Below are 23,710 nucleotides of genomic sequence, written 5' to 3'. Positions count from 1 at the left end.
GCAGTCATTCTGGCTGCTCTCTGCCCATTAGTCTAGCGAGTTGTGTTTTTGGAAGGTGGCTGCTGTGGAAAGCAGAGCTTTGTCCAACATCAGGCACGGCTCGCACACAGCCCCGCTCTCCTGGCCAGGGGGTTTGTCAGGAAGAGGCAAACAAAGCACCACAACCATGGAAATTCAGAATTCTGGGGGTGGTGAGGTCATACCTGAAAGGCTTAAAATAAATCTGTACCATCATTAGGGCTTTTTCCCTTGGAAATTTTATTCCTGGAACTTGACACACTCGATCTAATGGTGTTTCGAGGAGATGTAGCTCAGCTGCCAGTTGGCACACAGAGGAAATTTGGCATCCAGTTCCTCTGCTCTGTAGCACTTTTTTTTCTGTTTTGATATTGTACTTAAATTGCTTTGACTATTATATACAAATTTTCAAAGCAGCACCTCTACCATACCCACTAGTTTAAGATTGGAAACCCTTTTAAAATACAAGACTTGCATTGTGCATTTTCAGATTCAGTTCAAAGCCCTGAAATGTGTTTTTTGCTGGACTCCAGCAGCACTCCCCAAAAGGCCTGTTCCTGTACATGGGGTGGGAAATCTGCAAAGTACATTTTAGAATATTCATATAAAATTTAAGGCAGTTAATGTGGATGCAAAATTAAGAATGTGGTTCCCAGGATAGTGGAGAGGGAGGGGTAGGAGGCATCAGAAAACTTGATAGAGGTCTAAGGTGTCAAAATGCAGCCAGTTAAACTCAATAGTGCCCAGAGCTGTGCAAGGCCAACCTGAGATGTGCAAAGGCAGGTCACTTAGGCTCAGAATAAAAATTGTGGCTGGTATTAGTTAGTCTGGTTCCTATCACTGTGTACTTTGTCTTAAAAATCACCCAGCTTAAGGTTAGTCCATTGCATCAGCTGGGATTTTGAGTCTTAACTCTGTGCTGATCAAGTGGAAATCACTATTAGTCACTCCCAGGCACTTCCAGCCCTGCCAGCTGGTTGTGCAGTGAGCTCTGAGTGCTATAAATTCCACTTCTGGAAAATAAATTACGCTTGTGTGTTAAGAAAAAAAAAATCTAAAAATTTCAAAAATTGCTCCAGATTGGAAAGGAGCTTTTCAAAAAGTTCTCATTCAGAGCAGAAACCTTTTGCCTTTCCAGTGTGGGTTGGTTTTGTGGCAGCAGAGGGGACCCTGCCTCAGCACCACGAGGAGAGCCCAGTGCAGCTCTGCCTGTGCTGTTCTTTCCCTTTCCCTTTCCCTCTGCTGAACCTTGCCACCCTGGCTCCGGCAGAGGCTGTAAAAGAAGATGGAAAGCCAAGTTACTGCAGAATGATCACTATCATTAACATTCACGGGTGGTTCACTTATCATTCCTGACTGCACAGACATGGCAGCCGTTATGAAACGTCCACAGGTGTAGCACGATGATACATATTACATTGTGCCACAATGGATTTATGTATTCTGTAACAAAAGAAAAGTGTAATGAAAAAATACAGAAGGTAATCCTTTATTCCTCCACTGCACAATTTATCAGTAATGCCTGTGGATGATAAGTGCCAGGGATTTCCTTTGCTTGATTTAACCTTGTCACCCAGGTATGTTTTTGCAAAATGACAGAAAATACAAGCTAAGGAATTTCTTTGGCTTCCAATTTGCCAGCAGCGGTTTTAATTGATTGACCAGCATCTGCTTGTGTCCTATTTTCAGTGTGTTGACTTAAAATGAAGGTATGACACCTTAGCAGAGTGAGGTAGAACAGATTGTTTGTGGTTGCAGTTGAGGTGGGGACAGCCCATGGCCGTGGGCACTGCAGGTGAGGTGGCCGTGTCTCCTGTGCTGTGGTCACACCAGGCTGGGCTGTGGTGGGTTAGTGCTCCAGAGGATCCAGCACAGCTCCAGGACATCCCATGACAGCACAAGGAGCAATGGCCTTGAACTAAACCACAAGAAGTTCCAGCTCAACGTGGGGAAGAGCTTCTTTCCATGGAGGGGCAGAGCCCTGGAGCAGCTGCCCAGGGAGGGCTGGAGTCCCTCTCTGGGACATCCCAAACCCACCTGGACACGTTCCCGTGTCCCTTCTGTGGCTGGGGCCATATCCAGAGGTCACCTCCCAGCCCAGCTGAGCTGTGATCCCTCAAGGCTTCTCCTGGGGCTCAGCAGCCCTGCTCTGCCTCGCCGGCCTGACCCAGGACGGCCGCAGCAGCTCTTTGGTCTGGGCTTAAATCCACCCCGGCTCGGACGTGTGGGTGCTGAGATGTTATTCTGGGGTGCCTGTGAGAGGGGAGGCAGGATGGGCTCACCCCTCTGGCTGTGCTCCAGAGCAAACAGCCAGGAGTTCACCAAAGCTCGGCCCTCGCCGCGCTGCCAGGCACTCACTCACGGCTCGCACACTAAATATAGCCAAACACACAGCCCTCCTTGTTTTGCTTTGATCAGTAAAATAAACTTTTAAAGATTGCTCTGGGATGAGATCCAGCTTCTGAGGCAAAGCATGGCCATGGCTCGGGCAGGGTTAGCAATGGAGTGTCAGGAAATCAGTCTGACGGTTCTCAGGGCAGCTGCTGCTGAGGGGGTCGGCCCGGGCAGCGCTGGGCCCTCAGCAGCTCCAGCTCAGCAGCTGGGACAGAACCTTCTGTTTTTGGGATGTTCCTGACCCATGGTGTGTGAACTGGGACAGAACCTTCCCTTCCTGGGACACAACCTTCCCTTCCTGGGACGTTCCTGGGACGTTCCTGATCCATGGTGTGTGAGCTGGAACAGAACCTTCCATTCCTGGGACACAACCTTCCCTTCCTGGGACAGAACCTTCCCTTCCTGGGATGTTCCTGGGACGTTCCTGACCCATGGTGTGTGAGCTGGGACAGAACCTTCCATTCCTGGGACAGAACCTTCCCTTCCTGGGACAGAACCTTCCCTTCTTGGGATGTTCCTGGGACATTCCTGACCCATGGTGTGTGAGCTGGGACAGAACTTTCCCTTCCTGGGACACTCCTAACCCACGGTGTGTGAGCTGGGACAGAACCTTCCCTTCCTGGGACAGAACCTTCCCTTCCTGGGATGTTCCTGGGACATTCCTCACCCACGGGCGTGAGCAGCCCGAACTGGGCCATCCACTGATGCCCACTCTGTGCCCAGTGGGATGGCACTGCAGGTCCTGCTCTTTTTGGGGTTAAAAATGTAGAAAAGTGTTTTGTACAAAGGGGACAATTGTGACTCTGGTTGTTTGGGCCATGGCGGGCTTTGGAAGACTTCTGTTGCCTTTGCGATTCTTGTTTTCCTGGAGTGTTTGAATTTATTTCCCTATATTTTGGTTGGCGTTTTCTGGAAAATTCCTGTAGGTATTGCAGAGCATTGTATGAGTTACCTGGAGGCACCAGGTGGTGTGGTGGCCTGGTCCTGCATGGAGGGCTTTTCATGTAGCACTTCAACGAGAAACCTTGTGTTGTTTGAATAAAAGCACAAATGTAGTTTCCTTTTGTGATTGTAACTGTAGAATAGGTTTTTCCTTTAAAGAATCCACTGGATCTTGCTCAGCAGCTCAGCTGGGACTGAAGCTGTGAGGCTTTTGGGAAGCCAGGGGTTGGCAGGGCACTGCTGGGCACAGGGGTTGTGGGTGCCTGTGCAGGTGATGGGGCTCCACAGCAACTTCAGGGGAAATTTGCTCCTCACTGAAGTGCTTGGGAAGATCTGCTCGTTGCAGGCTTTAGCCAGAGCCTCTGAGCCCGGGGGCTGTCCCCAGGACAGCAGTGTCACCTGCAGAGTGGTGGCACTCCCTCCCTCAGCTCTGCTCCTGCTGCGCTGAGCACGCGGCAGAAACAGCGAAAGGCAGATGCATGAAAAGGCTGGGATTATTTGGTTTGAAGACGAGTAAGATAGAGTTATAAATAATAAATGGTCTGGAGAACATAAATTTGGGGCTTTTAGGCAGTTTCATTTTGCCAGGAACAAAGGGAATTGAAAATGAAATTCAGATGAGACCAACGCACAACCGAGAGGGAAACACATCTCACACCAGCGAGGGGGGACATGTCCTGAGCCAGGCTTGGCTGCTGGTCCAGGAGCACGAGTGGCCTGCAGGACAGGGGGTTCCTGGCCCCCATGGCACGCTGTGGGCACTGCCCTGGGCACAGCAGTGAGTGGCAGGGCTCTGTCCTGGCTGGGTCACAGCTGGGTCCTGGCTGGGCATGCCCCATCTGACCTGACCTGAGCTCCAACCTCTAATCCCAGCATTTGTGTTTCAAAGTGACATGTAATATGGGTTTGTTTTTCAGGATGTACTCGTGGTGCTTGGATTGCTTTCGCCTGCCAGTTGCTTTTAAAAATATTCCAGCTGTGATGCTCACATAGAGCTGTAGTCCCTGATTAAAATTCCTGGTTGCCAGATACAAGGCTCCTCCTCCTGCCCAAATAGCTTTGCAAACCAGTTTTTTCCATGCAGAGCAATCTCTCCGGTGGGAGCCCTCAGCTCTCGGATTTCCCTGGAACTGTCTGCAGTGACATCTACTGACACCAGCCGAGACTGACTGCGAGGGCTGAGGGGCACAATTTACTGATCTGCTCATTCACAGTCTCTTCTATTGTCATTTCTCTGCTCCCCCCAGGGGTGCCCCTCGGGCTGTGTGGCAGCAGTGTCCCCCTCAGCTGTCCCCATGCTCTTTGCAGTCCTTCCCCATGTGGCCTCTCCCATGGGTGATGGCCAGGACAAGGATCCCCTGCCTTGGATCTCTCTGGGAGATTTTGTGCCGTTGTGTTCACAAAAACATGTCCAAAGAAACCCTGTTATTGGAAACGATGCATTGCAATAATGCCTTGATAGTGCTGCTGTCACTGGGGGCTGTTCTGCACTTGTCCCTGGTGGTTTGGTATGTGTGGGACATGGGTGGAAATGCCACTGCAAGCTGCTTCCTTGCTGTGTGCTGTAAAACACCCCACAGACACGAGCTGAGGAGATGAGGAGCCCCCAGGTACCTTGGCTCATTTTTCCCTTCTAATGCTGAACACCGAGTGATCAAAAATAACAATAAATTAGGAGAATCCTTACACCCCTTGCCTTGAATCTCAGTCGGTTTTGGCTGGTTTTGTCCGTGCCTTGCTAAGGCAGTTTGCTTGATTCCTCCTTTTAACTTCCCTTTCCAGCCCAAGTTCGTTAACCGTGTGCCTAACGAGTGCTTTGCTTGAAGCTAACGAGGGCTGCGGGGAGCTGCCAGTGATGATTGTTTTGTAAAACTGCATGTGCATCTGTCTTGCAGAAATGCTGCTCATGGATTCTCACTTATTCAGGTGGACAGTATGAAGGTCACCATGAAGGATATCTTACAAAAGGCCTTAAAGAGAAGGAAGGGATCACAGAGAGGCTCAGGTGGGTTATTTATTGTATTTTCTAGAGGGCAGGGTGTTTTCTCCATCAGTATATTTGCTGTCCCTTTGTAACTGTTGTGAACCTTGCTCAGGTTTGGGGGGGTTGTGTCCCAGCCCCACTCACAGCAGTTCTGTGCACAGGTCTGTGCTCTCCGTGCTGGCACAAAGCTGGCAGTGCAGGAGCTGCATAATGTTTGCTGCAGAGCAGTATATCCATTCCTGCAAATATTTATTTATGATAACAAAGCCATTTGCATTCAAGACCAGTTCATGGTAATTTGGGATGATGGGTAGAAGTACAGCAAGTCCAGCCCACGATAGAGTTTGTATATATACTTTTAATTTATGTAAGAAAATTATGCTTAGCACGATTTTAAATAATTTCAAGGATTCATTGTTACTTGTAGTGAAAAAAAAAATTTACTTTATGCAATGTTATCAAAATAGTGGTGTTATAGTTAAGGCATATGAACACTTGAAAAGGGAAAATGTACAGTGCTTGTATTTCTATTTTAAACAATGTTTTTCTGGGGGGTAGATGTGCATTCACATATAGGTTAGTGTATATATTTCAGAAGTATAAGGCTGAGAGATCTTTCCAGCAACAAGAAATAATTACTGAGAGAAATTGCACCGAGTCTTGTCACGCAACAAAGGAACTTTAATATAAACCCATCTATATAGTGGGAAAGATAAGGATCTTGTCTTTGTAAATGAATGAAACCTCCTTATACACCCTCAGTTTTAACTATGGGAAAAGAAAATAAACCCTGTTCTCCTTAGAAAAAGTAGTTCAGTGCAGTTTTTAAATGCGTGTATAATCTGTCACGGATTTAATTAGCTATCTTCAGATGAGAGCTGAAGTTTTAATAAAAGTTAGAAGAGATAACACAGTGAAGGACACGGATGAGCTGTCTCAAGGCCATATTCCAAGGGAACGATAAGAGCTGTAAAAAATGGCAGAGAAGAGCAATTGAATGGAGCAATGAAAATCTGATTCTCGTAAAAAAAAAAAAAAAAAAAAAAGCGGGGGGGGGGCTGTGTGGAGAGGAGCAGTGCTGGGGGTGGAGAGGAGCCCCGGCAGGCTGCAGCAATTTGGAGGGTGGCCAGGAGCCATCGCTCAGCCTCCGGCCAGATGTGCCAGCGGCACGGCCGGCCCTTGCCAGCTGACTGCGCCGTGTGATAGCCAGCCCTCTGGATGCCCATCGCTGGCCGCAGAGATGGAATTAAATGATGATGATCTTCCCACAAGTTGGGAGAGGAAACAATGCATATAAATCTTGATTTCATCTCAGCGTGAGAAGTCTTTATCCATCATCACTCATAATGAACAAGTCGTTAGCGGCGATGAATGGTGTCGGGGTTTTTTCAAGCACCTCTTTTGTTCACTTTTTGGGTGACTTTTATTTATTTCCTGGGGTCAGATTTCCCTTCCCTGAAGGGAGGTTGCTAAAGGATTCACTTAGCTCAGTCTTTAAACTGCTTCCCCCCTTCGTGTAACAGATGTTTTATTCTTTGTCCATTTAAAATTTGATTCTGCTTTGACTTTGTTACTTTTTCTCAGTAGTTTAGAAAAGGAATGGACCTGGCATTCGTTCCTCCAGCTAATGCATTGACTTCTGCTGCCTCAGCCCTCCTGCTCAGAGCCCTTTGCAGGAACAGGGTATATAGGGGTGTATCAGAAATTTTTATTAACATTAACTTAGCTTATCCAAACCTTTCCTTATTCCCAATTACATCCCTCTCCCAAAATGTGGATTATCAGGCTTTAGTGGGGTGGGAGGGTTTAGGAAGGTCCTGCTGTCATCTTTAAAGCAGCAGCATTTGTAGCTGTGTGCTCAGAGGGACCCTCTGGGTCCAGCCAGGCTGTGCCAGTCCCCATCTGCCACGGGCTGGGAATGCTGTGAGGGCAGGGAGAGCTCAGCATGGGCACAGAGAGACCGGAGCAGGAGCAGGAAAAGGCTCTGCCATCATTCCTCACCTACCCCCAGAGCCCTTGTCATTGGAGGGGATGTGCCTCGCTGTGGCTGGGAGATGCAGGATAAATGGAATTGCAGATCAGAGCATTTGCACAGCACAGGCCAGGGCCACGGAGCTTCAGGTCATTATTAACCAGTGGATTAGGATCTCCAAGTTCTGAATAAAAGATAAGGCATGATTTAGGAGAAGCATTTCTCCTCATTCAGCAATGTTTCATTTAAAGCTGATTGGTTCTGATTTTTAAAAAGTCGTTACCAAAAATAGACTGAAGGTGTTTGTTTAAAATTTTTGGAATAGTTTAATGAAACTGAAATGCCCGTGAGCTTTTCTGCCTGTCTTCAGTGGCCTCCAGATCTGCCTTTTCAGGACAGATGAATTTATTACATTGCAGCTTATGCTGTTTTCAAGTCCTGTTGGAAGCAGTTGCTTTCTCATGTTTTCACCACTGACTTACAGGACGTTTTTCAGACTGGTCCTAAATTGGTAAGAAAATGCAAACCTGGGTTTGCTAATTTGGTGAGGAAAATTTGAGGAATTCCTGTGCTACAATTGGGAAGGGTTTGTTCAGCACTATCAGGGCTAAAACACTAGGCTAATTTTCTCTAAATACTCTGTTCAGCCGTTATTTGTTGCAGCAAAATACTGGTCAGGAGGAGACAGAGGTGGGCTGCAACCTTTGCTTCACAGAAAGAGGCCTGAAAAAAACAGAAGCAATATTCTGACTGTGCCAAAGCTCTATTTAGATAAAATTATTGCAAACTGTTCAAACTATTTCACCTTCCTTGCAATTCTTCTTTCTTAGTGTCTCAAGGCTTTTGACATATGAACTCTGGCCATCTTTAAATAATAATATTGGAGCCAGTGGAGGGGAAGCACAGGTGGTGAGATGATGGGATGTGCTGTAGCTGAGAGAGCCCTGGCCCCGAGTGCTTTCCTGGAGGACGTGGTTGTCCTGCAGCAGGACTGTGGGACCTGGTGACCTGAGCCAGCACAGGCACCCACGGGGGGTTGATGGCAGTGCTGGATCATCTCCTGCCACGTGCCCAAAACCAACCGGGGCGAGCGCGTGGGAACGGCTGCGAGGTGGGGAAAAGCCTCTAACAACCAGTCAGTGCTGCAGACTGGAGAAGATAAATCTGCAGAGGAAACCGTTGAGGCAGATGTTTAATTAGTTGGAGCCAGGCTGGATAAATCAGGATAGGAGCTGTCTATGCAGATACGCCGGTGTGCCTTCCCTTCCTCTGGGCTGGTGTCACTGCCTTTGAAAACAAACTGTTCTTTTTGCTGAGGAAAGGAGCAGCAGAAAGAGTCGTAGAACCTCTCGCTTACTGTAATGGATTCCCCTGTGTACACTCATAAAATAGAAAATGTAATTGATGTTTTCTTATGGTAATGAAAACTAACGAAGTCGAGTACTTTATCATCAATTTGTTTAACCTATTGCATGCTCAGCAGCGTGTGTTGCACAGGCATGTTTTATGGGAGGGCTGGAAATAAAACACTGCACTTGTGGGGTGAGCTTCTGGGGGAGGCTGGTCTAATCCAGGGTGGACCACCTTGAGGGGGCTCAGGGGCATTGCTCATGCAGGAGGGTTCTCTGGGAATGGCCCAGCTGGGAGAGAAGGAGCCCGAGGATGGGGTGATGCCCCAGCCACAGGGGGGAGAGCTGGAAGCTCCATCAGTGCCGCAGGGACCTGACTTGGCACTGCCCAGGCACTGGGATAACAACCCTTGGACATCCCTGGTGTCCAGAGCTACTTTAGGGATTGCTTTGTATAATCCTGCCATGCCTACAGCTCCTTTCTTTGAGCACTTCAGCAGCTGATGGTGTAAATATAAAATCTCTCTGCAGTGTGGCAGATCTGCAGAAAAGAACTCACATGCTGGAGATTGGGAGCATAAGAACTTCCTGTTCTCCTTGAATTTATCAGTAAAAATGTCAGATACTGTGCTGTCTGGATTTTGAACAGCTCTAATAACCGAGTCCTGAAAAGCTGTTTTAGAAGGTGAGATTTGGGTGTTTTAGTACTTGGGATAATTCTGCTCCCCAGAGATCAGTAACAGCCCTAACATTAACTTCTGGAGCAGGTAGCTGTTAGGCATGCTTGAAAATCCCACCCTGGGGCTTGGCAGAGGAAGTTTTGTGGGTTATACAGATCATGTTGCAGAGCTGTAAAACACCATTACCCCCAGAACTTGATTTGCTTTACTGGGAAATTATTTTCCTGCTCAGTCAGTCTGGTGTGTGTTTCTGCTGGTCTTACTTTCACCAATACTCATGTGTTACCCCATTAACATTAAGAAATCTGGGTTGTGGTAGATGTGCCCTTTAAATCCTGCTTTTTTAGGGAGCCCCAGTGGGACCAAGGCAGGCACAGCCCATGCTGTGATCCCAGAGCTCAGCTGAGGCTGGGGCTGAACAGCAGCAGGCAAGGAGATCTTATCAGGCTTTTTATATCTGCACCAAAGCCTGCTCCCAATATTCCCTATAAAATATGTTTGCATGGATTACGATTTTAAGAACATAGGAAAGATGGTGACTTCATCCTTGATACTTCATGTATCTTGATGCCATGGTGATTCTCAAATTAAATATGTGCAGGAACTGTATGTACACTTGGAAGTTATCTCCCTGCCTGTGAGCTGTCTCATTCCCGCTGCTCTTCAACAAACACATTCCCTGGGATGCCAGTTGCCTTCTCCTCCAGAGCTCCACTGAATGGACTATAAATACTAATGTAAAGTAAATAACAATGCAGAGAGAATGTGTGCAGAGGCTTTGTTTTCAAACAAATTAAGCGTTGATGTCAGTATATAAAAACCGAATGTTCTTAGGAGGAGATGAGAGACAAAACTAAACAACATTAAATGCTGAAATGTTGGAATAATCCTGCCTGTTCCTGGTCCGTGTCAGCCTCTCTTCATCTGAAATTTCTAGTGAGCAGAGAAGTCTCCTCTGATTAATCTTGTCTGATTTCAAGTAGAAATTCTTTGCAGGGTGAACATGCTACTGATGATTATTTAATAGCTGCCTCCGACTGCAAACATCCCCCGACCAGAAAGGCTCAATCCTTTTAAGAACAAAATGCTCTACAAGTTTAATTGTTATAAACAAAACCTTCTGCCAACATTGCACAGACGTGACCTGTATTTTCCGTAGGTTAGAGGGAGAGTTATTAGCTCAGTGTTCTGTGAGTTTGGAGAAAGATTAATACTTTTTCAATAAATGAAAACAGCTGCTTTGCAATAACATTCAAGTCCCTAACAGCTGTCAACCAGTGCTTTTTGCATTCTTTAAAATGTGTAAAGTGACCAAAAATAGTTTAAAATAATCTTCCTGGTCTGTTTAAGTGTATTATTTCACTGCCACAGGAAGCTGAATAATAAGAAAAGATTCAAGAAACAGGCGTAGGACTTAAAAGTCTCTCGTATTTTAGTCTCCACTCCAGAATCAGAGGAATTGCAGCTGCCAAGACCAGGGAAAAGAGCCTGTTCATCCCCTGTACCTGGAGCACAGTCTGTTACAGACCCAGGTTTTGTGGTGGCTGATTATTCCCATGTTTTAGATTTGTTCCCACAAAGTTTAGGTTACCCCTCAGAACCTGGAGACTCCCAGATGAAGAGTTCTGCTTGGGGCTGATCCCTGGTCGAGGAGCAGCTGGGGAGGAGAGATCTGAGTTGTGTTTGAAAATTCCGTTTCTGACCTGTCAGTGTCAGCACCACATTGAATGTCAAATTTCATGACTTAAATGTTCTAGAACAGCTGCTAGAAGAGCTGTGAGCCTTGCTGGGATTTTCCTTCCTCATCCTACCCTGTTGGTGGGAGAGCAGGACAAAAAAATGTCTGTAAAGGGAGGTGTGTGTGTGTATTTTGATAGCACATATATGTATTTATTCATACATTTAGAAAAGGAGAATTAAAAAGATAAACTATGTAAAGCCACAACCCTGTGATTAAAGCACTTCTAACAGATGAACTACAATTAGAATAAACTGTCGTTAAAGTTTGATACTGTCATGGAATGATGGTAACTGAGGAGTTTAAATTTAAAAGTAAATATGTTCGAGTAGGCGATGCATATGTTTGCTCTGACTCTTTCTGGGATGGAAGCCCCAGCATCTGTGACAGTGAAAAGCCAATTAATTTGTGTTTCCTTGTGTTCACACTCGTGCCTTTCAGCTTAATGTAGTTGTGAGTTGCTCTGGCTCTGAGTGCTTTGTTTGGGATCATTACAGCACCCCTGCAGAGCCTGCTGCCCGGTTAGGAATGGAAATACCTGGAAACACCTCAGTGATCCTGATCCCTGGAGTGGGATGTGAATGACAGAGAGAGGAACACAACCCAGTGTGTGCAGAGTTGGGAGCAGCCCCTGTCCCTGCACTGTCCCTGTCCCCAGCCTGTGCCCCATTCCCAGGGCTGGGCTTGGCTCCCCTCACTGCTCCCAGTCCTGGAAGGGGAAAAGGGCTCACTGCAGGTTTTTAGGGTATTCCCCACAGCAGGGTGGGTGAGCAGGGCAGAGAGGGGCGATGGAACTGCTGGGAATTATTTCCTCCTGCCTCCAGCCTGGGCTCTGCTCTGCAGCAGGGATGATTTATGATTTATTCCACACGTCCTTTCTCTCTGCCCAGCCTGTTGATGCTGAGCAGAGCCCGGGGACAGGGACAGGGATGCTGGTGTTTGTGGAACAGCTTGTTGAGAATAAAGTTTGTGAGTTGTCAGAACAGCAGTGGCTAGTTAGCCCTGTGCCTTGGGCTGGGTATCAGCCTGGATGGGTGAGAAGAATTTTTCATGCCCAGCCTCCAAAACAAAAGTGAAATATTGAATGGGGTTTGTTTTGGCTCTCTTGGTATTGAATTAATGTGGTTATTGGCTCTTCTGCATTGGTAATAATGCTGTAATTTATGTGACATTTTAAACTGTGCAGCTCAGGGTCTGGGTGACAGATTTTTGTGTTTGTTGCACCCTCTCTGATGAGCAGAGGCTGTGCTGGTCCCTGGTACCTTCATGGGACCAGCTCCTCCCTGCCCTGTTTCCATGAAGGCGTGGTTGTGCTGCCCCAAACTGCAGAACAATCACTGGTGTCTTCCCAGCCAGGGAGAAGCACCTTTGTCACTTGGCAGCCCAGGCAGTGGGAGAGCCTGGTGCTGGTCACTCAGGAATGTCCATCTGGGCTGGCCCCAGCACGGCCCCCTGGGGACAATTCCAGGCACTGAGAACGGGGCACCTCCCAGAGCTGTGAGTTTAAAATAAAATCTGTGTATTGGCTTTCTGCTGTAGGTGCTTTACATTATAGATCAAACACGATGGTTTTGTCTCAGCTTTATTTAGAGCTGCATGTTGCTAATGCAGGAAGGTAGCAACGGAGTAAAACCCTTCTGCTGATGCTGTGCACAGCCCAGGTTGCTGCTGGCCGTGCTGCACGTTTGTGTTCCCCAGAAAAGCAATCCAGAAATGAAGTGTTTGTTTCTTTTTAAGGGCCTTTTGACTAAATTCTTTAATTTCACTGGCTGTCAAGGTAGTGTTAAGTAAAATAGGTTTGAACTGCTGTAGTTTTTGTGTACTGGACTAGATGTCAGAAACCTTTGCCATCACTGGAAATTCTGTCACTCTGGATTTACTATCTGTTTCCCACAGCTGAATTCCTGAGCAGTGTGATTTAACACCTTGGCTCTCCATCAACCAGGCCTGGCATTTATTTGAATGCATTACACCACTGGTTTCCATAAACTATTTTACAATTGTTTCATATAAATGACTGTTTATTTCTACAAAAACCATCTGTATTTCTGTGGAGAGCGGCAGATAACTGTGTGTAAAATTCGGCAATGTCACAACAGTGCAAGTTAAGGAAAAACAGATTGGGCTAAAAAAATCCTCTCATGCTTGTGAGTAATGTTAAAAGTTTGTTTTCACTATTTAAATATCTTTATTTATTAACCAGTATTTGCATTTGTAATGATAAAATCTTTATTCCACTTCAGAGGTGTTGAGGGGCTTTGGGGATTTTTCGCGGATAAACAGATTTAAGACGTCCTCGCAGCAGCAGGATTGGAGATGTAAACATTCTGCTCTGCAGCCAGTTCCTCTCACACTGTTTACATATTTTCTGTTGTTTTATTGTCATTGCCAAGCACACAATGGAATCCTGCCCCTTCTGTCATGTTCTGAGAAAGCTCCTGCAGAAGGAGGGCTGAGCCCTCTCCCTGCTCCACTTTCTGTGCCCTGCATTGATCCTGCTCCTCCCTCTGCCCTTTTTGTTTCTGCTCCAGTGCTCACCCCTGGCCCAGGGGCTGTGTCCAGCATCCCTGGGGAGCCAGGGATCCCCCAGGCCTGCCCAGGGGGACGAGGAGCTGCCTCGATTTCCCTCCTCCCAGCCAGCACCCAAGGAGCCTCCACACTGAGCTATTTTAATTCCTCCATCTGCTGCCCATGTGCTGGCAGAGGGAGCACTGGAATCCAGCAGTCTTACACTTAGCACGACTGATACTTTCTGACAGACTATTTGAAATGATAGAAATACATAAATCTCCTCTTTTTTATGACCTTGTAATAGCTGCAACATATTTCCAGCAAATATTTTCTATAGCAATAATAAAAAAGCGATAACAAAAAAATAAATATAAATATAGTTTAAACTCGAGCAGAATCGCGCTTTCAAAGCCCAGGGATGGAGCAGCAAAGCAATAAATCACAAATCCTTGTGAAAGGAGGGACTTGAAATGGAAAGTCCCACAGACATCAGTGTTAAGTGTTTATCAACAGGGATTTTTTGACTGCTCTGCTGCCTTCTGCCTGTGGACAGGGCTCAGTTCCCTTTTGCTTGTTCCCTCCTGCCCAGCATCTGTCACCGTGGCTGTTGGGCTGTGGCTGCCTAACTGTCCACATTTTTATTTTTTTCCTTCTTGTGTTCTTTGTTATTTTTTCTTTTCCTTTGTTATTTCCTTTGCCCAGAGCAGCTGTGGCTGCCCCTGGATCCCTGGCAGTGCCCAGGGCCGGGCTGGATGGGGCTTGGAGCAGCCTGGGACAGTGGGAGGTGTCCCTGCCATGTCAGGGGAAGGGTCTGGGGAGGTTCCCCTCTGCCCTGAGCCATTCTGTGATTGCTGCAGAGCCCTGTGAGCAGGCAGAGTGCCCAAGGTGTGCTGCAGGGCAGGAGATGCTCACCTTTAACACCTTTAACGTGGTGCTCACACCAGGGGTTTGTGGAAGGAGTTCAAGGATAGACGGGTCTGCCTGGGCTTTCTCACCAGGAAAACTGTGAAACCCCCCAGCAAAGAGAAGTGCAGGACACAGGGGTTTGGCAGGGCAGGCTGTGAGGGAGCCAGGGACCACCTGGATGGGATGGTGGGCTTCCCATGGCTTGCTCAGATCCCCAAAAAAGATTTGACAAAGGCTCATAAAGCAATTAAGCTGTCACAGGATGAGAAGGAGGATCCTCACATGGATTAATAATTGATTAAAAGACAGGAAACAAAGAATAGGAATAATGGCCCTGGGTGATTAGTAACTAGGTTACTGGTGGAGCTCCAGTGGAACTGGTGGAACCTGCATTGTTCGTTAATGTGGGGCACGGAAAGGATGTGAATGCTGATGTGACAAAATGTGCTGTTGATACAAAAGAGGTAAGAATAGTGCAAATAAAAGCTGTCTGTGAAGCACTGCAGAGGTATCCACAGTGCTGAGTGACAGGACAATAAAAGAGAGAGGGAATTCAGTGTCAATGAGCACAAAATAATATACATGGTGAAAAGCGACTGTAACTATATGTGTACAATGATGGGCTCTAATTACCTTCCATCAGTCAGGAAAAGTATCCAGCATCATCACGGGTACTTCTCTGAACACTTCAGCTCCATGCAGGAGCAGGCAGAAAGACAAATGGAACATCAGGAACTGAGTCCATAAATCCCAACGTACCCACGTCTTAATTGCTGTATTTTTGTCTCAAAAAAGAGAAGTGGAGAGATGCAGAAAGGGATGAGTGTGGGAATTTCAGGCACGTGAAATGAGGAGCAGATGCTGAGGAGGAAAGGGCTTTTGTGGTGTGGAAAAGGTGAACTGGGTTTGAGAGGTGTCTGCAGTGCAGTGGTGGGGACAGTGAATTGGGAAGGTTTAGCCTGGTACTTCAGAGCCAGGAGCTGCTCGCCCCAAACACTGGGGTGGAAATGGCTCATTGGAACAAAAGGAATGCTGTTCCTCACGCAGTGTAATAAATTCAGGAGGTAAATGTCATGAAAATGGGAAATTCAGAAGTGTTTTGGACAAATGCATGGACTATAAAGGGAACAGGAACAGCTGATATAGCACAGGAGGAACTGGGGTGTTGGTGAGAATTATGGGAGCTCTTGAAGGTGAAGAGAGGGATGTACAGACACGGGGATGTGTTTTGTTGCAGAGACTAATGCTATAAAATATAGCCTCACTTTTCAACAATTTGGGGATTTTTTGTTGATACTGGTCTTTTTTGTTTAGGTTTGACAACTCCACAAACATTAAATATTCTTTCTGTAATTGTTATTTCACCCTAGTAGCTAGTTTGGAGATGGAGAGGGGCTTGGTTGGGGTTTTGTTTAAAGCCTGGTTCCCCGTTGCAGTGTTAGTATTGTTTATTGTGCAGATTCACCCCTGACCGTGGCATTCTTCATTGCTATTGAAAGTTAATGGGGGAAAAATTGCATTCCAAACATTTGAACCCGTAGTAGCCATGGCTGAACTTAGTTGATCTCTGGTGATCGGTTCAATTTAGTTACGATTTTTAGCCATTAGGCTGGGGCTGAATGATGGTGATTTGGTTGAGGCCAAATGTCTGCAGAAAATTGGCTGTTTGATAAGAGCCCTGTTATCAGAGGGGGATACTTTCTCATTTACATTTAGATGAGTATTGATTATTTATTTACTCAGAGAAGTGAGATTCGTTCCCAATCTTATCTCTCTAGTCTCTGCTTGTCAGCAGAAAAGAGAGAGAGAGCTCCTGACAACAGCCCAAGATAACAGCACTTTGTAGTGGAGATAAAAGTTGGAATGGGCCTTTTTCTAGTCTTGACTGAAAGGATAAGTTTTAAAAATTAGAACTGATGGGTCGTGCTTTCAAAAGCCCTTTCTGAAAGCTTTGCAGCTGAAATGGCAACAGAATTGGTTTGTTGGTATGCAGTGGCCATTCCCTTCTGAAAGGGGTCCCTTAATTTGATTACAGGGTGGGATTCTGCCCAGGCACCTTGGTGTGCTCACAGGGCAGCTCCTGGGGTATGTTTCCTTGTTTTTAGTTCCTCATGAACATTCCTGTCTCTGAAGGGGTGTCTTGAAATGGCCAAGTGGGTGTCTGTGCCCAGAATCCACGCTGGGAGTGGCTGGACAGGGATTTTTGTGTGTGGTGGAGGCTCAGCCACAGGAGGGGTGTGGAGCCCTTCAGCAGGAAAGCTTGGCTTGGGACACAGGCCAGGGCTGCCCATGCCAGCATTTTAAAGGTTTATTTTACTACTGCATTGAGCATTTGCATGAGATTACAGAAATCCATAAAATCCATCTTTGGTATTGCCACTTGAAAATTTGTTGAAATTCACAGAGCAGGATTCCATTAGGAGACCATTAAATTATCCAATATTCCTACTACAGTGACATCATTTGAACTTGTGAGAGAAGCCTGATAGTAAAACTCCTCCACAGACTCAGCCTGGCGTTCTTCATCTGTTGGGAAGCAGAGGTCATGTAAATGTGGACAGATATTTAAAGCATAATTGAAGAGTAGATACTGTCTGAAAATCCATTTGCATTTTTTAATAAATTTCTCAGTATTTACATTTTTTTATAAATTTCTCCGTATTTTCTGCTTTTAAGGAGTTATCCATAAGGCAGGTTGGCCTGGTTCCTGCTCTGCAGCTCTATTTCCCTGCTTTATTAGCAGAGTTAATACAGGCTTGACACAAACTGGGTGAAACAATTTACCTGATCATGGGGTTCTCAAGCTGCTGCAGATAAAAATGATGCTGTGGCACTGCAGGGTGTTGAGGGGTGTGATCCCTGACCAGGGCTCAGCAGCCTGGGGGCTCCTTCTGATGTTCTTTGGGGTGGATCCACGCAGAGGGAGGGTGAGCCCTGCCTGCATTTAGCCCTTCCATGGTGTCAGGGTTTGGGACTGGGTACCAACAGCACAGATGTGGAGCCAGCAGTTCCCTTGGATGCAGCTTGGGAATCTCTGGGAGCTGCTTGGGATGAACAGACAAAGCCATTGGGTTTTGCTGCCGCTGGTCCTGTTCTTAAACCTACAGCAGATTTTAAATCCAAATTGATTTACTGCTTTGAGATTTGTTTTAATTCAGTATATTTTGCTTCTGCCTAACAAGCAGGCCTCTGTTTATCTAATTTATTTTAAATTTAAATTGTTAATCACATTTCCAGTAGCCGGGAGAGGAGCAGTGGTGGTGCTGGGTCTGGTCGCCTCTCTTTGTGCTGCGTGGTTTCACTGCTGATGCTTTGGCAGCTCCTCATGCTGGGCAGGGTGGGAGCTGCTGGGGCTCCTCCTGTGTCCCCTAAAAAGCCTGGCTCTGCATCTGCTGTGGGTGGCACTGGGAATTAGGAGTGTCCATAATGGTCCATCGGGGAGGGAACGCGCCCGGGCCGAGCAGCGAGTGCCTCACGTGGCATGGAATGAGGAGCTGTAATTGAAATTCTGCTGTAGTAAATTTAAAACTAATTGGCTAACAAATTCCGTTCCTTAGGCATGCCATCTGAGGCTGAAAGACTTAATTTTTTTATATATTTTAAATATTTCATCGTATGTGCTCGTAATTCGAAGTCGGCAAACAGTCAGAAATCTTTTAAGTACTGGTAAAGAAGGAATAGATTTTGTTATTTCAGTTCTAGGTTTTTTGCTGCTTTGAGACCTGGTTAAAGGGGCTTTGAATCATTTTAGATTTTTCAGGTATCTGTTCAGGTTGTTTTACTGGATTATACCCCAGCACTGTCAGGACAGCAGGGCTGGAGCTGCCTCGTGGGGCTTCACCTGGGATTGGATCAGAGTGTCCTGGTTTTGTTCCAGTTAAGGCATGTAGTTTGAGGATTCATTCAACTAAAAGATTTTTTTTAATGACCTAGTTTTTGTAAAAACAATTTTTAATATGTTTTCTGTAGTTGTGAAACAGCTTTATAAGTGGTATTGTCCTTATTTTGGGGATTTGACTGGGGAAGAAAGAAGTTGGCACCCGAACCTTCAAGATCTACTGTTAAAATGTGAAAATAATTCATTCCAGTCAGCAGCAGTGTGCTGCAGTTCCTAAGGAAGGTCTGATTTCCCTCCCAGGTATTCCCAGTGCTCTGTGCAGGCAGGAGGGATGGGCAGCAGGAGCACACAGGGGCTCTTCACTCAGGAGTGATGCCCAGAAGATGCCCCTGGCTGCACAGCAAGCTGTGAACGGGTGTTTGCTGTGCCAGGCTGGGCTGGGCTCAGCACAGGGGCTTGGTGCAGCCTCACCTGGTGGAGGAACAGCGTGGGATGTTGGGCAGGGGTTTGTCAGGTCGTGCCTGGGACGGCTCAGGACAATGGGAATGTTTTGTTTCCTCCCACAGCTTCCTCCAGCTCCTTCCTTTGGCAAAGGGCTCCAAGACATCAGCACCCACCTGCTGTGCTCCGGGCTGCGAGAAACCTCGTGTTAGTTGATGTGCTAAGCCATCACTTTGTTAGAAAACAGATGATTTTACAAGTTACTTTATGTTTCAGGTCCTCAGTATCGGCTGGAGAAGCAGAGTGAACCTAATGTCCCAGTAGATTTAGACTGTACCTTGGAGAGCCAGAGCACTTTGGAATTCTGCCTTGTCCGGGAGAACAGTATGTTTCCCCTTTTCACTTTTGCTCTTGTAAACTGCTTAAACTCACATAAGTTATGTATTTTGGAACACAAGCTGTACTGTCTGGGCAAGTACATTTTGACGAGACTCTCTGTCCTGAGGCACTTCTGCATGGTGCCAAAACAATATTCCAGAGGGAAATGATGGATTTCATACCTTTAGTAAATAGTCTGCATCCTGTTTATCACTTCATGATTAATCTTTTGCTGTTAAACTCTGCTCTGTAAAGTTATGACCAGCCCTGAAAAACACGAAATATGAACCTGTCTGTGTGGCAGACATTGCTCAGTGAGTCGAGGGCTTGGTCTGCAGGGTGTTGTGCCATGTCAGTGTGGCTGTCAGAGGCACTGGGGTTTGCTAATACAATTCATGGAAATTAACCATGCAGAAATAACTAGAGCAGTTTGATGATTTTTGAAGTGCCAGACAAATAATCTTCTCTCCAGCTCTGCTCAAATATTTCTATTCTATTACTGTTTTGATGATTGTAATATTTATTTCCTGATTTATTTCTTTAACAATATGAAACAATATGAAACCTTAAAAAAAAGACACTTAACATTAATTTGTGTTTGTTCCCCATGGCATTTTGGTCCATTCTTCATTCTTTGCAACAGCCACGCTCTCAGGTTTGGTGTTCTTTCCATTTTGTGTAAAAATGTTGCTTGTACCAATGAGTAAAACCAGTCCCAGTCCTGCCCTCGGCCACGAGCGCTGCACACAGCCACAGCAGAGCCTGCTCCAGTGGTGGAGGAGTTTGTTCTTTCTGTGCAAAGATTAAACTTTTCAATTGGTGCTTTTTGGCACAGCTGCTGTCTTGTCCCAGAATGGCACAGAGCATCCCCAGAGCAGCCCTGGGTGCAGGGAACAGGAGGGGACACCCAGCAGCACGAGCTCCCAGGGCTGGATCAGCACTCACAGCTCTGCTGCCCTCCAGAACGGGGGAATTGCCCCCAAAATATTCCAGCTTCATTTCTTCATGAAATGGTTCTGAGAAACTGTAGGAGAGACCTTGGCAAGAGGAGCAGGGGGGCTGTGCTGAGGAAATGGAGCAATTCTGACCTCACTAATCGAGTTGTGCTCTTCCACAAGCCAGAATTCCCCGACGTCTGCATCCCACCTATTATTTTTGTATCGATTTTTAATCTATGAAATGATGCACACTAGTCATGCTTCCATGGGCTTTGCTTGTGATTTAAAATAACATTTTTTTTAAAACCCAGGCTCTGTAATTAAAAGAATACTGTAGATACTGCATTTTTAATGTCTTTTCATCATCTGTGGAGGAATCCAGGCTGTGGCCTGTGTCTCCTGCAGGTCTTTGTTCTCATGGGTGACTGGGTTCAGGTTGCACCACTACTTAGAGAGTAAATCTGTTGTAAGTTTGTAAGTGGTGTAGCAGGAGGCAGTCAGTCTGCTCTGCTCCAGGAGAGCCTCAGGAGCTTTGGCTCAAAATAAATGTCACTCTTTCCCTTCTCCTTGTGCTGCTCCCCTTCCCTGCCAGGGGACACCGGGGTGAGCCCTGCACAGAGCCCTGGAGGGTGTGGGATGGATCCCTGGGGCTGCCAGCTCCAAATTCCCTGAACTGGGGAGCATTCCTGCCCTCAGTTAGCAAGAGCATGGTGTGGAGCCCTGCTGGGATGGAAGTGCCCATGGCAGGGTGCCCTGCACTGTCCCCACCCAGGGGTGCTGGCCCTGCACAGAGGGGCTCAGGGGCACTACAGCTTGTGAGATCAGTCCAATCCCTGCCTTGTGCAGAGCCTGGCTCCCCCCTGCACAGGCAGAAAATGGATTTTGGGGTGCTTAGGAGCTATCTTTTGGCATGACATTAAAATAGAAATATTGACAGTTTTGCACTATTAATAAAATAATGGCTTGACAATCCTATCAGCAAACTGAAATATTCACTTTGTGCATTCTGTCTTGATTTGAAATACTTTTAGCTTTGATATGCCAGTCAGAAAAAACTCTGTTGTAACAGCTATTACTTGTAAATGTGCTCTTCATAGTCTCATAGTCATTTATAAATATATATATGATGATGCCAAGCATCTGCTGGGAGAAGAGCAGCCACATTCCTTTGGGCAAAGAGAAAGTTTATATTTCAGGGTATTAAATGAAACAAAAACTTTCCATTATTAAGAAATATGTATGGAGAAATCCCCTTTCCATCCAGCATTTACTAATAGCATTCAAGCTAATAAACTGCTTCCAGTGTGCAGAACTTTTAACTTGCACAAAGATTTATCTTTAAGCTGAAAGCTGCACTTTGTAATGTGAAATGCCTTTATGTGTGGTAGGAAGCCGTTCATGGCTAATTTAGTTTTATTCTTGCCATCTTACTTCTGGAAAGTTCCTCTTTCTCATTTTATCATTAGATAGTAATTAGTATTCAAGGGAAATTGGTCTTAATATATTAAAATTGGTTTAGTGCCTTTAGACCTATAGCAAAGCCAATGTCTTATTGGAAAATGTAATTGGGGACTCTGTGTATGTAATTAATTGTATTGCAATTAAGAACTTTCATTAAGCAATATTCTAGTACATTAAAGTAATAAGGGACATTTTTGCAGTGCAGTTAACTTTGTGTTTTGTTGTTTTATCAAGGAAATACAGGTTCAGTTGCTCTTGAGTAGGCTGCATATGACATTTCAGTGTTGTGGTTTTCCTAATGCGTCATTTTTATCTGTGCTCTGGTGCTGGCAAGGGTCCCTGTCAGAGGAGCTCCTGCTTTAGCTGAGTCCCTGTAGGAGGAGGCTTCTGGTTTAGCTTCTGCCTTGCTTCCAGCTCCTGCCTGGCTGCTGTTGCATTGCTGTTGGTGCCATTTGGAGATGAGGATTTTCAGTGATGGGGTTGGCCCCAATGACCCATCTCACTCTGGCTCACAGGGACCCAGCTGTGTCCTGGGGGCTGTGTGGGCAGCTGGAGGGGTCAGTTCTGCCATGCCCCAGCTCCTGTCCCAGCACAGGGTGCCACTGTGACCCCCCAGTGTGGGGACACCCCCTGGTTTCCAGCCTGGAGCAGGTCCTGGTGGCTCCCAGCAGCAGGGCAGCAGTGCCCCTGCCCTCCTCCTGCTTCCCTGCCAGCCACTGCCACACCACTGCCTCTCCAGATGCTTTTAAGTGCTCCAAAAAGTTTGACATATCTCAGTGTATCTTTGGAGTAGTGCAGCATGAGGGTTTGACATGATACATTATGATAATCCATAGAATAGAGACATTAACACAGGGGTCTGTGACAAAATGCATTGTAATGTCTCGGAAGGAGCCATTACAATTTATCTTGTCATTCTGGAGCATGGAGTGGTTGCAGTGTTAAGATGGCTCTGCATAAATTCACATGGAGACTGTTTAATTTGATTTTTGGAATCCTTTCAAGTCGAATGGCACAGCCCAATTTGTAGTTTAACCCTTCAGTGTCCCCTTCCCCAAAGGAGGGTCGTGGTGTGTGAGAAGGGCAGCACTGGGAGAGCTGGTGAGAGTCTGGGACCTGGGAATCTCCTGCTTTGTGCTCTCCATGTGGTTTTGGACTCATGTAACAGCAGATGCTCACAGTGGTGTAGTGCTGAGGCCACTCCAACAGTACAGGTCTCAAGTAAAATTAACAGTGAAAAATCTGACAAGTTGGTACCTGCTTTGCTGGAGCTTTAAGATCTGTACTAAAACTCCATCATCTCATCTTCCCATTATTAAAATTTCAGCAAAATACAGTTTTCATTAATCTCCTGCAGCAAATTTAGTTCTCTGAACTGGCAGTTGGTTCAGCTTTTAGGACTACATTAGCCATGATATTAAACAAAACCTGTCATTCCTCAGGATCTCCTGTAAGAAGCTAAATCAGTTTTCAAACATATTTATGCCACTTTATCTACCAGCATCTGAATGATCATTTCGAGCTGAGGTGCTTTATTAGCAGCTGGCATGGAAATTACTCTGTGCAATTATATATCGCATTATAGTAATGTTGAAATTGGTGTTAATCCAACGTCATAAAATGTAAAAAATCTTTAAAGTGTGTTATATTTTTTCAGTAATTGGCATTTTGGCTTAATGAGTTGTTGCCTTTTATAAAGGCAGTACCTGCAGTGGTAATGAGAATACTAATCAGTAAATAAAGTGCAGCTCCACATCGGCGTGCCCGAGGTGCTGCTGGCACATGGGAGACCTGTGCTAGTGCTGGCACTGAGGGTGGCACCTCTGGGACAGACAGACACCTCTGGGACAGACAGACACCTCTGGGACAGACAGACACCTCTGGGACAGACACCTCTGGGACAGACAGATACCTCTGGGACAGGCACCTCTGGGACAGACAGATACCTCTGGGACAGGCAGACACCTCTGGGGCAGACACCTCTGGGACAGACAGACACCTCTGGGACAGACAGACACTTCTGGGACAGACAGGCACCTCTGGGACAGACACCTCTGGGACAGACACCTCTGGGACAGACACCTCTGGGACAGACAGACACCTCTGGGACAGACACATACCTCTGGGACAGACAGACACCTCTGGGACAGACACCTCTGG

The 23,710-nt window shown here is 46.3% G+C and overlaps 1 protein-coding gene across 2 annotated transcripts in view; it reads left to right on the top strand.

The window, feature by feature from the left end:
* The window catches only part of MAPKAP1 (MAPK associated protein 1), a 79,464-nt gene that overhangs the window by 39,168 nt on the left and 16,586 nt on the right, over positions 1-23,710 (top strand). The window contains exons 7-8 of one of the 2 annotated variants that reach the window (XM_033077754.1): positions 5,250-5,359; positions 19,050-19,157. In XM_033077754.1, coding sequence (XP_032933645.1) covers positions 5,250-5,359; positions 19,050-19,157 — 218 coding nt within the window. The remainder of the gene's footprint in view (positions 1-5,249; positions 5,360-19,049; positions 19,158-23,710) is intronic. The other variant, XM_033077755.1, reaches the window with a different exon arrangement.

This window comes from Catharus ustulatus, chromosome 21 (assembly GCF_009819885.2).
Source record: "Catharus ustulatus isolate bCatUst1 chromosome 21, bCatUst1.pri.v2, whole genome shotgun sequence".
In the NCBI taxonomy this organism is placed as follows: Eukaryota; Metazoa; Chordata; class Aves; order Passeriformes; family Turdidae; genus Catharus; species Catharus ustulatus.
This window is presented reverse-complemented; position numbering and strand designations above follow the sequence as displayed.